The sequence below is a fragment of the Pipistrellus kuhlii genome, unplaced genomic scaffold (assembly GCF_014108245.1).
Source record: "Pipistrellus kuhlii isolate mPipKuh1 unplaced genomic scaffold, mPipKuh1.p scaffold_m20_p_26, whole genome shotgun sequence".
NCBI classification, from domain to species: Eukaryota; Metazoa; Chordata; class Mammalia; order Chiroptera; family Vespertilionidae; genus Pipistrellus; species Pipistrellus kuhlii.
In genome coordinates, this window is record NW_023425525.1 from 1,979,256 (window position 1) to 1,993,145 (window position 13,890).

A 13,890-nucleotide genomic window follows, 5' to 3' on the forward strand; every position below is an offset into this window, starting at 1 on the left:
GGGCGTGTACAGGGAGCTCTGGGCGTGTACTGGGAGCTCTGGGCGAGTACAGGGACCTCTGGGCGTGTACAGGGGGCTCTGGGCGTGTACAGGGAGCTCTGGGAGTGTACAGGGGGCTCTGGGCGTGTATGGGGGCTCTGGCATGTACAGGGGGCTCTGGGCGTGTACAGGGGGCTCTGGGCGTGTACAGAAAGCTCTGGGCGTGTATGGGGGCTCTGGCATGTACTGGGGGCTCTGGCGTGTACCAGAGCTGACCTGCAGCCCTTTCCTCAGAGACCCTAGTGGGGAAGATTTTTCAGAATCACACGAACGCCCAAGTGGCTATCACCACGAGTGGCTGACGCTCTTGTTCCCACAGACAGACACGCTGGCTGGGCTCGCCTCCTGCATCTCCCACAGAAAGTTCCAGGCTGTGCCCAGCCGGCCCCCGGGACTGTGGTGAGACCCAGGAGAAGCCAGCTCGGATTGGGGTCTGGGAGGGGGTAAAGGGCCGGGGGGGGGGGGGCGTCTGAGGGAGGGCTGATGGAACAGGGCAGGGGGGCCAGAGGGGTGTGGGAGGCGGGGCTGGAAGGTGAGGCCGGGGAGGGGCAGGCCCCCACCTCCGTCTCCTGTCTCACCGCCCAGGCACCTTCACTTCTGCAGGGAGCGCCCGGCCGCCCCTCCTCCCCCCACCTCCCCACCCCCACCCCGGGGAGCAGCCGCGATGGACAAAGGCGCCGCTGAGCTTCCTCCCGCAGCCCCCCAACCTTTGTCTGTTAGAGGAGAAGAGGAGGATTTATGGGTGGAAATCCAGGGTCCCCTCCCGCTCACGCAGACAGAAGCCAGGGCCCGTTGTATGCAGGATCATAAATAAACAGCCCATCCGTCTGAGGAAGCAGGACTCACAGTCTCTGCCCCCGTCTGTGCCCACAAAGGCCCCTGCCTGGCACCCGCAGCCGAGGGGGCACGGCCACCGGGGAGGCCTCCGACGGCCCCCGGCAGGGTGTCTGGCTCCGGGGCCGCAGGGGGGACTCAGGGCCCCTCCCCGCCGCCTGCAGCGAGGGCTTAGCACCCGCGGGCGAGGCCCTGTCCCGCGGTGGGAACCCTGAGGACATTTTATTATCTTTTAATTTTTTATCTTTATTCTTGAAAGTTTTACTTATGGCCCCCTTTTCCCCACTGACCTCTCCCAGCCACTCCCATCACCCCCAGGCCCTCCCTCCCACACACACTGTCTGTGTCCCGGGTTACGCATATTTGCAAACAACAGTTCATCCGCTGATCTCTCTCTTCCCACCCTCCCTCCCGCCTTCCCTCTGAGGGCCCCCAGGCTGTCCCTGCGGCTGTGTCTCAGCATCTAATTTTGATCATCAGTTCATTTGGCCCATGAGACTCCCAGAGGAGCGAGACCAGGGGTCCTGTCTTCCTCTGAGCGGCTGATTTCGCTCAGCATGACGCTCTCTGGGTCCCTCCACCCGCCGACATCTTAGCCTGCGGCCTCCTTAGCGTCGAGGCCGGAGTCTTTCACGGAGCGCTTGGCAGTGCCCGGCTGGGGACAACAGGTCTCTGCCACCGGGGCGCCCTGCACAGGGGGGTCTCTCGTGCCCCCGGGGGGCGCCCGCCTCGCGATGCACCTGGTCATTCACAGCCCGATCCATCAGAGACCCTGCAGAATGTCCCCTCCCGGCTCGCCCGTTCCCTCCACACCATGTCTGTTCTGGGACCCGGGCAGGGCCCGCCCGCCTCGCCCTCGGCCCCACGGGAGCTCACTGACGCCCGCCCGCCTCTCGCCTGCGCAGGAAGCCTACGTGATGGCCAGTGTGGACAACCCGCACGTGTGCCGCCTGCTGGGCATCTGCCTGACGTCCACGGTGCAGCTGGTGACGCAGCTGATGCCCTTCGGCTGCCTGCTGGACTACGTGCGGGAGCACAAGGACAGCATCGGCTCCCAGCACCTGCTCAACTGGTGTGTGCAGATCGCCAAGGTCAGTCCGGGGCGCGGGCCGAGGGGGAGGGCGGCCGGCCGGCCCGGTCTGGGGCCCAGTCCGGGTCAGTCCGGGGCGCGGCCGGAGGGGTCGCGGGCAGGCGGGCGGCCCGGGCCAGGGAGCCCCCGTGCCTGGGGATGGAACGGAATTGTCTTCCAGCCGTGCCTGTCCCACTGCCTGCTGGGCACCAGGTCATCGACCACCGTTTCTAAATACATTTCTATTGATTCAGAGAGGAAAGAGGGGGACATAGAAACATCGATGATGAGAGAGAGTCATTGCCCCGCTGCCTCCTGCACGCCCCCTACTGGGGATCCGGCCGGCAACCCGGGCATGTGCCCTGACCGGGGATGGAACCCGGGACCCCTCAGTCCTCGCTGACGCGCTATCCACTGGGCCACACCAGCAGGGCATCAACCGCATTTAAGCCCGCCGGCCTGACCCCGGGCTGCTGGGCGGTGCTCGGTGTTGAAGTCCTTCCGCCAGCGGCTGTGAGCTGTCCGCCTGTGACGCGTCGGGACGCCGTGTTCCAGGAGCTGGCGGCCCCGCGCCTGTCGGGGGCGTGGGGGGTGGGGTGGGACGCGGGGGGAGAGGGAGGAAATGGTTCCCTCGGCCGGCCGAGAAGAGAGACATTCGCTCGGGGTCAGGGACTATTTATCTGAGGATGAAGCCGTTTTCTTTGTACAAACCTGAGGCGAAGCCGCCCAGAAACGCTCCGTGGCCGACCAGAGCCTAAACCCGCCACCCGGGCGCAGCAGGCTTTGCTGAGCGGTGGGCACCAGGCGGGCACCGGCTGGGCGTCCTGGGAAACTGGCTGAACGCTGCCAGAAGGCGTTTATGGTCCCGGCTACACTGCCGAGACAGCAGATAAAACCGCATCGCCCGGCGAAAGGAAGAGCAATCATCTCGCCAGAGTAGGAATGGCGGGGGCGGGCGGGGGCCGGAGGGGGCGGGGGGCCGGAGGGGGGCAGAAGGAAGCAGCCCCCCCCCCCCGCCTCCCGGCTGCAGGCGTGGAAATGGCTTCTGTTCTCCAGACCAAAGTCTCAGCCTCAGGACTCGCAGACCTCACCCACCCCCCTCCACCCCCATCAGGGAGGCCCGGCCGCGAGGCCTTGGTGGCTGTCACCGACAGGCAGCCACGCGGTGGCTGCGGAGAGCGTGCCCACTCTGTGGCTCCGTGAGCCAGGGGTGACCCCCGACATGTGCTGCGTGGCCCCGTCACCTCTACACCCTCTCATCCAGAGGAGTCCGCCCTGCAGCCTCAGGGCATGGCTGCCGCGCACGCTGCCCCGGCCCCCTCCTCCTGCAGGCCCGCGGGAGAGGGAGCCGCCGGGCGGCGGCCAAACCAGCATTTTCCCAAGCCTGTCATGGTTTAAATATATTTTTATTGATTTCAGGGAGGAAGGGAGAGAAACATCCATGATGAGAGAGTCACTGATCGGCTGCCTCCTGCACCGCCCCCTACTGAGGATGGAGCCCACAACCCGGGCCTGTGCCCTGACCGGGAGTGGGACCTTGACCTCCTGGTTCAGAGGTCAACACTCGGTCGCTGAGCCAGGGGGGCCTGGCTCCCCAGCCTTTCAGACAGCAGCACGCTCTCAGCACCAACCCAGACTGAGACTCACCGCCCGGCCGGGGGCTCATCGGTTAGAACGCCACCCCAATGCTCCGCAGTTGCGGGTTTGACCCCTGCTCAGGGCACAGACGAGAATCAGCCGATGAGAGCATCAGTGAGCGAACAGCAACGCGATGTCTCTCTCTGCCTCTAAAAAGCAGTGTTTTAAAAAAGAGCTCAGAGAGTTGAGCTTTTAGACAAACGAGAGAAGCGCAAGTTGCCGGGAGCGGCCTGAGACGTGAGGAGAGCGCTCGGGAGGGCGAGGCGAGGGCAGGCCAGGGTTAGGGTTAGGGTTCTGGCCAGGGCGAGGCCAGGGCCACAGGAAGGCTTAGGTCCGGCCGCCATCCTCTGACCGCAGCTTCGGACGCAGCAGCCTGTGAGCTCCGCTGGGAGATAAAACTGGACCAGCTTCCAAAAATGATCCGTTCTCCACGTGCCCTTCCCGGTGGGGAAACTGAGGCAGGGGTGCTGAACGTGCCAAGGCCCCGGGCCCGCACGTAGCGAACTGGGGATTGGAAGCCGGGCGGCCTTGCTCCCAGATCCACGCCCGTCGCCCGCACCGGCCCCTGTCTCAGAGCCCCCAGGCCAGCCAGCCAGTGTCCCGACCCCACAGTCCCTGTCGGCGCCCCAGGCTCCTGCTCTGGACTCAGCACCCTGCAGCGCCCCCTCCTCCAGGGCCGGGTCTGCGGGGGGAGGCCGCCCTGTGGGCCCCGCTGCCCCAGCGGCCTCTGCTAGGCCGTCCCCGTCCTGCACATCCGTGTCCTCACATCGGTGCGTGCCCCGTTTCCACGTGGGGGGCTTGGCCCTCGAGGCCCCTCCCCGGGCTGTGGGTGGCGGCAGCCGTGGGAAAACAGCCTGTAAAAGCCCCGCAGCCGCCGCGCCAGGAAAACCTTCCCCTCGCACCCTGGGCCCGGGCCCTCCCGGGTGAGGTCCCTGCCAGCAGGCGCAGCCATGCACACAAACACACACGCTGCGCGCATGGAAGCCAGGCTGGAGGCAGGAAGCGAGGCCCCGGAGGCCCCAGGCCTGCCATCCCTCCCCCGCGGCCCTGCCATCCCTCCGGCGCCTCCGCCGCGTTCTGAGCTCCCCAGACAGGCTGTGGCTCCGGTCGGCGTCGGTGGCTGGTTAAACAGTGACCCTGCTGGCTCGGCTTGGCCGCCCCCGGGCCAGTGTGGGACCCAGACCGAGCGTGTGATCCGAGTTCAAACGGGTCTAATCTCCTCGTCCCAGAATTATCCGGAACGCGGAGCCGCCCTTCCCTCCCTCCCCCTCCCTTTCCCCAGCCGGCCCCCGCTCCCCCCGGCTGCTCTGCCTGTAACGGCCGCCGTGTGGGGTGGAGGGGCCGGTGGAGGGCGGCCAAGCTCAGTTCTGTTACTGGGTTTGCACAGCAACAGGGACCAGATGGGGCGGGGGCGGGGGCGGGGGGGGGCGGGACAGGAGGGGGCAAGCTTGTAGAATCAAGTTCAATAGCCACGTGGTTTTCATGTAAAACACGTGAGAGCCCTAACAGTGTGGTTCAGTGGATAGAACATCGGCCTGCAGACTGAAGAGTCCCAGGTTCGATTCAGGTCAAGGGCATGTACCTTGGTTGTGGGCACATCCCCATTGGGGGTGGGGGGGAGTGCAGGAGGCGGCTGATCAATGATTCTCTCTCATCAATGTTTCTAACTCTCTATCCCTCTCCCTTCCTCTCTGTAAAAAATCAATAAAATATATTTTAAAAAGAAAAGGAAAAAAAACATGTGAGAGAGCCCTGTGTCATCAGGCGCACCAGGAGGTTTGGGGTTCGATTCCAGGTCAGGGCACAGGCCTGCATTGTGGGCTTGGTCCCCAGTAAGGGGTGTGCAGGAGATGGCCCATCCACCTTGGACTCTCACATCCATGTTTCTCGCTCCTCCCTTCCCCTCTCTCAACAAATAACTAAATAAGCTATTCTTTAAATAAACAAGTGAAATGACAGAGAGGGGGACAGGCGGAGAGATGTGTGTTGGCGGTGAGTCTGGGAGGTGCCCGGCCGGGAGCACATCCGGCTGGGCCCCCCCACCCCCCCACCAGCCAGGTCTGGGCCAGGGGCCGGCTCCTGCTCGGCTGTCCTCCGCGTGGCCCGCGCGGGAACGAGCCGCCAGCGGGGGCGGGAGGGTCCCTGAGCCCCCGCGCCCTCACTCGCCGCTGCCTGCCTCAGGGCATGAACTACCTGGAGGAGCGGCGCCTGGTGCACCGGGACCTGGCCGCCAGGAACGTGCTGGTGAAGACGCCGCAGCACGTCAAGATCACGGACTTCGGGCTGGCCAAGCTGCTGGGTGCCGAGGAGAAGGAGTACCACGCCGAGGGCGGCAAGGTGGGAGCGGGCCGGGACCGCGGGCGGACGGACGGACGGACGGACGGACCTGGGGTGTTCTCGCCGGGCCGGGCCGGGGACGTCACAGCACTGCCACCGACTCCTGGGTCTGGGGCAGGGTTTGCGGGGGGAGGGAGCACGATGTTTCTGGTGGAGAACGGAGAGCCGTCAGGTGAGTCCGGCCCCATGGGCCCCTCGAGGTCATGTCCGGCCCTGCAGGGGAAAGCTCCCTCCGCAGGCAGCTGGCCCGCGGCGGTGAGAAGGTGACAGAGCCCGAGGTCTCGGTGACGCCCGCTGGGCGCCCTCCTCTGACAGGTCGGGGGGGGGGGGGGCCTTCAGAGTGCTCTGGGTCAGCGGGACCCTCCCACGTCTCTCCCCGGCCTGCACGGCCCCAGCAAACCCCATAAGCTCGGCGTGGGTGGGACCACCGGGCCCAGAGCCAGGCCCTGGGCTGCCAGCGAGGGGCCTCCAGAGCACCCCTCTTCTCAGCCGATGGGCAGCCTGCCCCGCCTGGCAGAGCCCTGTGCCTGGGGGTGGGGGGATGGGGGCCGGCCCCCTCGCTCGTCCCCGTCCTGTCCCGGCGGCATGGCAGCCTGGCCTCGGAAGGGGAGGCTGGGGGTGTCCCATCGCCCCCTCCGCTGTCCCCAGGTGCCCATCAAGTGGATGGCCCTGGAGTCCATCCTGCACCGCATCTACACCCACCAGAGCGACGTCTGGAGCTACGGTGAGTGGAGCCGGAACGCCGAGGCCGTGGGACATGTGTGTGTGTGTTCTTTCTATTGTTTAAAGTATTACATGTCTCCTTTTGCCCCCATTGACCCCCTGCCACTCCCACCCCCCAGGTCAAGCCCCACCGCCCAGCGTCCGTGTCCATCACTTATGCTAATACGCCTGCTTACAAGTCCTTTGGGTGACCTCTTACCCTCTAGTTTTTCTTTTATTAAAACTCCCAGCGTGTGACCTTGCTGCAAGCCCATGTGTCCTCCTCCAGGCTGCTGGGGGCGCCGTCTGCGGGCCCCTCCCGCCTGAGAACAGACTGACATTTACCCACTGCCGTGGCCAAGGTGTCTCTGCGGTTGTCACTCAAGTTTACCATTTACTGTCTGAACATTTCCGTTATGTTATTGGCCCCTCATAACATCCTAGACGCACACTGTCATCACCCCCCTTTACGGAGAGGTACACTGAGGCCCCCAGTGCGAGCCCGTTGCCAGGACCACAGACACACAGGTGTCTGAGCATAAGAAACCGTGTCGACAGAGATGACCAGGGCCGAGGCGCTGGGGTCCCTGACTCCTAACGCGGCACCTTGGTCCTCGCAGGGGTCACCGTGTGGGAGTTGATGACCTTCGGGTCGAAGCCCTACGACGGGATCCCGGCCAGCGAGATCTCCACCGTGCTGGAGAAGGGGGAGCGCCTCCCGCAGCCGCCCATCTGCACCATCGACGTCTACATGATCATGGTCAAGTGTGAGTGACCGGCGGGCCCCGCCTCGCGCAGCTGCTTCCGGAGTGCTCAGCTCCCCGGAGAAACGTCGCCGTCAGTCAGGCCCGGGACACCCGGCCGGCAGCCCCCGGGCGTTCCGGAAGCCGAGCCTGACTCACGGAGCCCCGGGGCCCCGCATCTCCCCGGGGCTGCGAGCAAATAAACAAAAGCAAGGTCCCCCGGGAGCCACGCCGCCCCCGCCCCCGTCCTGAGTGGCTCCAGGGACAAGCCCGCCCCGTAGGGGAGTGAGTGACCGGAGGGACCAGCCGTGAGTGACCGCACGAGGCTGGTGGAGTCCGCCTGCCTGCCTTGATCCCCATCTTCCCAGCCGCGGGTTTCCGTGCGGTCTGGCGGCAAGGTGGATGTGCCCGGCTCCCGCTGGCAGGGCGGCAGAAGCCCAGGCTCAGCGGGCCCCAGGGCGACGTGGCCGTGCGTGTGCTGAGCGTTGACCCAGAAGGAAACGGGAAGGGGGGCGGGAGCAGCGTCGATGTAAACATTGATGCCTCTTGAACTCCCAGCTACGGGGTCATCTATTTTTAACATCCTGGTTGGGGGGTCGAGGAAGCTGGGATCTGAGGTCACCAGCCGTCTGGCCTAAAAATAGCCGCCATCCCGCTGGTAGGAAGTAAACGTGAGGCCCGGAGGCCGAGGGCGGCCAGGCCCGGCTGCTCCTGCAGCTCGTCGACGGGGATCGGCCGGGGTTGTATAAGCGAGGCCACCAGCCTGGGAACGGGGACAGGGGCGTCCTCTGCTCCCTCCCCCCCCCCGCCCCCGCCCACAGGCACATGAGGACATCAGGGCGGGGACTTCCCGCACCCCGGATTCTTAAAGGACGTCCCCCAGGTCCCCTCCACAGGCTCTGGTCTCAGTTGGCAGGACTGCGGAGTGAGGGGCCCGCGGAGTGAGGACCTGGGGGCGTGGCCACGGGGCGCCCACAGTCAGAGCAGCTCCCAGGGGTCCCCCAGGGTCTCGCTGCGGTGCTGGCCGCGGAGGAGCAGGCGGACCCATCACAGATGTCACGTCGCTCCCGTTCACACATGTCTGTTGTCGGGGACACACTCCACATACGTGTCTGATGACACAATACACGGACTGGAGGTCCGTCGAGGGGGCAGGTTTCCGCAGCACTGACTGGTGGGAGGGAGGGCCTCCCCGTAAGCCGACCCTGGCAGTGCCGTCCTGGGGGCTCTCACTGGACCCCGTCCCCTCCTCCCTCCTCCAGGCTGGATGATCGATGCGGACAGCCGCCCCAAGTTCCGCGAGTTGATCAGCGAATTCTCCAAGATGGCCCGTGACCCCCAGCGCTACCTCGTCATCCAGGTACCAGACCTCAGACCCATAACGCGCATCGCGTCCGAGCTCCGCCCTGCGCCGCCCGTCCCCAGGCCTGCGAGCGGCGCACGGCCAGCCTCTCCCCCCACCCCCACCCGCCGCTGGCAGGCTTCGATGGCGAGTGGGGAGCAGGGGGTGGGTGGCAGCAGGGGGCGGGGCTGGCTGCGGGCAGCCAGGGAAGACCGCCTGGGCCTTCCGTCTTCGCTCCGGCCAGAGCACTGCTCCTGCAGCTCCCTCCGCCCCCGCCCTCCCCCTCATAGCAGGCGGCCTGCCCTGCCTGGCCGCTCTGCGCCTGCATGTGTGCTGCCCAGAGGCCCGGAGAGCTAGGGGGCGGGGCTGCCGCCATCTTTGTCAGGTTAGTTTGCCTACTCACTCCTGATTGGCTGGTGGGCATCGTGAAGTGACGGTCAATTTGCGTGTTTCTCTTTCATTAGTGTAGCTTTTTAGTGATTTCAGAGAGGAAGGGAGAGAGAGAGAGAGAGAGAGAGAGAGAGAGAGAGAGAGAGAGAGAGAGAGAGATAGGAACATCCATGATGAGAGAGAAGCATTGATCGGCTGCCTCCTGCACGCCCCCCACTGGGGATCGAGCTTGCAACCCAGGCACGTGTCCTGACCGGGAATGGAACTGTGACCTGGTTCACAGGTCGATGCTCCACCCCTGAGCCACCAAGATGTTTTCATTCCCGGCCTGGGGAGGGAGAAAGCCGCCCCGCGGAAGAGAGCCAGGGCGGTTTTACCGTGACTCACCCGGCAAGCACAGCGCCTGCCGCCATGGACTCCCAGAGCCCGCGAGCCAAGACGGGATGCCTCCCCTGGGCCTTCCTCACGGTCTCCGACCCCCCTCCCACCCCCATCCCAGGGCGACGAGAGGATGAGCCTGCCCAGCCCCACAGACTCCAACTTCTACCGCGCGCTGATGGACGAGGAGGACATGGAGGACGTGGTGGACGCGGACGAGTACCTGATCCCCCAGCAGGGCTTCTTCCACAGCCCCGCCACCTCCCGCACGCCGCTGCTCAGCTCCCTGGTGAGAGCCCTCGCCCGCGCTCCGGCGGGAGGGACGGACGGACGCCCGTCCGGGGACTCACCGAGGGACGAGGTGCCTGTAGCCGAGGGGCCCGGCCACTCAGAAAGAATGAGCTCGGCGTGTTCACGCTTTGGGTGGCGTCGGGACTCCCAGGTGGTGGCTTTTCCGGGTTCACCGGGGAGCGGAACTGCGTCAGCCGCAGGCCTGGTGCTCCTGCAGCTCCGGGGTCCTGAGGAGAGGGCGCCCCGGTGACCCGGGGAGGCGGGGGAGGACGTAGGCGCATCCGACACGCTCCCCCATTCTCTTCCAGAGTGCCACCAGCAACAACTCCGCCGTGACCTGCGTCGACAGGAACGGGGTACGTGTGGAGCCCTGTGAACGGGCTCGGGGACGCCCTGGGCTCTGAGCTGTGGAACCCGGGAAATGCCCAGGTTCACCCCGAGATCCCCGTGGCTTCTCCCCTGCCCCTGCCCCTGCCCCTGCGAGGCCTGTATGAGCCGTCTCCGCAGTGCTGCTCGGTCGTGGCTCCCAGACCGTCCGCCTCAGTGTCACCAGGCAGCTGGTGACGATGCAAAGCAGGGGTGCAAGGAAGCGGGTCCCTCGGGGAGCACCCAGCCCCCTGGGGGTGCCGACTCGGTGGCCTGCAGCCTGGATGGGGACCCCCTTTGCCAAGGGGAAGCCACTAGCTTCCTTGTAAACGTTCATAAGACCAAATGCTGGTTAAGGCTCAGCTGCTCACACACGTGGCTAGAGGCCGAGGCCGCCCTTGCAGACGGCCCACTGGGTGCACGGCCTGCAGGACGTCGGTGCCGGGCCTGCCACCTGCCCGGGTCTGGGCCAGCAGCGTGGGGACCCCGGAGTTGTTAGGAACGCAGAATCTGGAGCCACCCAGACCGGAGCGTGCAAGCCCGCCTGGCGCGGAGCTCAGAGTCTGCCCCCGGGTCTGTCAGATCCGTGACCCGCCTCCTGGCCTCCCCCCGCAGAGCTTCCCCCTCAAGGAGGACAGCTTCCTGCAGCGGTACAGCTCCGACCCCACGGGCGCCCTGATCGAGGAGGACAGCCTCAGCGACGCCTTCCTGCCCGCGCCAGGTGAGTGGCCGCCCTGGGCACGCACGCTCGGCAGCCCCAGCCCCAGCCCGGCCGCGGCTTCCTCCGGGCGGACCCGGGGCGGACCCGGGGCAAACGGGCAGGCACAGCGCGGGCGTGCGAGGCAGATGCACACAGCCGACCCAGCCTGGCCCGTCACCTCCCCCGAGCCCGGGGCGTGGGTGGGGGTGACAGAGCTGTGTTCACAATGAATCTGCAGGTTCCAGGCTGTGGGGCAAACAGCTCACGCACACGTGTGTGAGAGAGTGCAAAGGTGCGTGTATGTATGTGAGTGTGTGTGAGTATGTGAGAGAGTGTATGTGTGTGTGTGTGTGAGAGTCTGTGAGGGGATGTGTGTGAGCATTGTGTGTGTGAAAGTGTGTGAGAGAGTGAGCATTGTGTGTGGGGGTGTGTGTGCACATATGTGCATGTGTAAGTGTGAGCATTGTGTGTGTGTGGGTGGGTGTGAGTGTGTGTGTGAGCAATGTGTGTGTGAAAGTGTGTGAGAAGAGTGTGAGCATTGCATGTGTGTGAGCATGTTGGGGGGTGACAGATTCACTCCCCTTTTTCTCTCCTGGCTCCACGCTCGGCCTGTGACCCTGCAGTTCTGATCTAAGCTGTACCCCAGACCCCCACCTGCCTGCACCCCCGGGGCCAGTGTCCCCCGGGAGCTCTCTGGGGCAGGGGTGCCCGCCGCTCTGGGGGCACAGAACGGGCACAGCCTGTTTGAGGGACAGAGGGACCGCCGTCTCCACTCCCACCCTGTCACCCGCCCCATCCCCTGCCCCCTGAGGACGCTCCTGGGTCAGAGGACGCCAGGGGGCCCGCCCGCCCGCCCGCCCGCCCCGGCTGCTAACGCCTCTGCTTTCCCCCGCGCAGAGTACATGAACCAGTCCGTCCCCAAGCGGCCGGCCGGCTCGGTGCAGAACCCCGTCTACCACAACCAGCCCCTGACGCCCGCCCCCGGCCGGGACCCGCACTACCAGAACCCGCCCAGCAGCGCCGTGGGCAACCCCGAGTATCTCAACACCGCCCGCCCCCCCGGGGCCCCAGGGGCCCTCGACGGCCCCGCCCGCTGGCCGCAGAACGGCAGCCACCAGATCAGCCTGGACAACCCCGACTACCAGCAGGACTTCCTGCCCAAGCAGGCCCAGCCCAACGGGCTCTCCCCGGGGCCCCCGGCCCCGCACGCAGACGCCCCGCGGGGGGCGCTGCCCAGCGGCGAGTCCATCGGGGCCTGACGAGGAGGCGGCCACAGCCACGGCCGGCCCGCCGCCCGGCCCGCCGGCCGCTCCGTGCCCCCAACCTGCCCGCCCGGACTGGCTCGGCCGGAACCAGCATCTCCTTAGATGGTCTGACGGGCCCCCGCGGCCGGCAGCGCCCTGCTCCCATGTGGCCCGCGGGTCTGGGGCTTCCCTCCGCCCTCAGGCCCTGAGGTCCCCCGAGGCACCGGGAGGGACATTGTCCCGGGGCAGATGTGCGCCCGGCAACGGCAGCGAGGTCTCTTTGGAGAGAACGAAAGCCGCCCCGCAGGAGGCGGGCTGCTGGGGGCCGGGGCTGGGGCGTTTTCTATGGTCGGTACTGGTTCGGTTCTGAGTGAGCTCCTCGTAGGAGGAAGAGACATGAGCGTCCGAAGCTCACGCTGCCCTGAGTGGACAGGGCGCCCCTGGGGCCAGAGCAAGGCCAGCTGGCAGCCGGCACGGACCATCGGCTCTGCCCGGCCCACCCCCGCCCAGGGCCACCTGCGCCCCCCCTGACCCCAGCAGCTGACGGTACTCGGTACTCGGTACTCGGTACGGCGTGGCAGGTACGAGAGGCTGAGCCACGTTGAACCCCTCCTGAGCAGGAAGCCCCGGGGCAGACGCCTCCTCGGACTCGCTCTCCTGTCCGTGCGTCCGCGGTCCTCCCTCCCCGCCCCGGACCGGCGTCTTCCCAGGACCAGCCTGAGGACTTCCTCGTCCATCGTCCATTCCATTCCCACCGGCGCCCGGGACGGACACAGCGCAGCCAGCGGGCCAGGCCGTCTGCCAGGCCGTGGGCAGCATTCAGACCGGAGCCTTTTACTGAGACACGTTCCCTTCGGACGAGTGCGTGTCCCCCGGGCCGGCTCCGGGGAGTCCCCCGGCTGCGGGGGGTCGGGGAGAGCGCAGGTCCGGGCTGCGGAGAGCAGGCTGTGCTGGGGACCCGCTGAGTCTCCCCGAAAAGGTCCGCTGAGGCCCCGAGAAAGCCCTTCCTCCTCCTTCCCCTTCCTTCTCCTCGAAGGCACTCTGCCCTCCTCTTGGGGGAGCCCGGCCCCGTGAAGAGAGGACGGCGCCCTCACAGCTCGCACTGCCGCCGCCCGGCTGGCGGGGGGACGGGTGGGGAGGGGGTTCAGGGAGCAGATGGGAAGGCGGGTGTGAAGGTGACGGTAGTGCCTTCCAGCATCGGCAGGTATAGGAGGAGGAGAAATGTTTTTCCTTCTGAAAAAGGAGTCTCCATCATCGGAAGGCCCAGCGAGGTGGGGCACCCACTGTGTTTCCAATCTGGGTGCCCCTACACCCCGACCTGTCCGAGGTGGGCCTCCCCGGTGCCTTACACACGCGTAGCCACACCCACCGCCCTCCCAGCCCCGGGAGAAGCATCCCCCACCTCTCTGGCCATGCACACATACACGCGGACACAGACACGCGTGCGCGCGCACAGACACACGTGCACACGCACACAGACAAGCAGACACAGGCACACACACACAGACAAGCAGACACAGGCACACGCACAGGCACACATGCACGCACAGGCACACACGCACAGGCACACACACGCGCACACACGTGCAAAGCTGTCCTTTGCTTTTGAAAGATGTGGTGACTCTCAGGTGGTCAGGGCCCCGCCATTTTGTTACCAAAAATTTGTTTCCGTGGAAATAGAAGCTCTAGTCAACTTAGTGCCACGCGCTGGGAACACCCGGAGGCCTCGGCCACCCCGCAAAGGTGCTAACGTGCAAAAAGCCATATGTCAGAATCCCTGCTCCCAGGGAATTCTGCCCCTTTAAGCCCGGAGGCCC

At 66.2% G+C, this 13,890-nt stretch overlaps 1 protein-coding gene across 5 annotated transcripts in view; it reads left to right on the top strand.

The window, feature by feature from the left end:
- EGFR (epidermal growth factor receptor) overlaps positions 1-13,046 on the top strand; it is a 92,041-nt gene extending 78,995 nt beyond the window's left edge. For 2 of the 5 annotated variants that reach the window (XM_036453741.2, XM_045587187.1), the window contains 9 exons: positions 1,779-1,964; positions 5,762-5,917; positions 6,566-6,641; positions 7,240-7,386; positions 8,625-8,722; positions 9,594-9,761; positions 10,072-10,119; positions 10,745-10,850; positions 11,727-13,046. In XM_036453741.2, coding sequence (XP_036309634.2) covers positions 1,779-1,964; positions 5,762-5,917; positions 6,566-6,641; positions 7,240-7,386; positions 8,625-8,722; positions 9,594-9,761; positions 10,072-10,119; positions 10,745-10,850; positions 11,727-12,088 — 1,347 coding nt within the window. In that variant the 3' untranslated portion in view covers positions 12,089-13,046. Of the gene's footprint in view, positions 1-1,778; positions 1,965-5,761; positions 5,918-6,565; positions 6,642-7,239; positions 7,387-8,624; positions 8,723-9,593; positions 9,762-10,071; positions 10,120-10,744; positions 10,851-11,726 lie in introns of those variants that run through there. The other 3 variants (XM_045587188.1, XM_045587189.1, XR_006742643.1) reach the window with 2 other exon arrangements.
- The last annotated feature ends 844 nt before the right edge of the window (positions 13,047-13,890 follow it).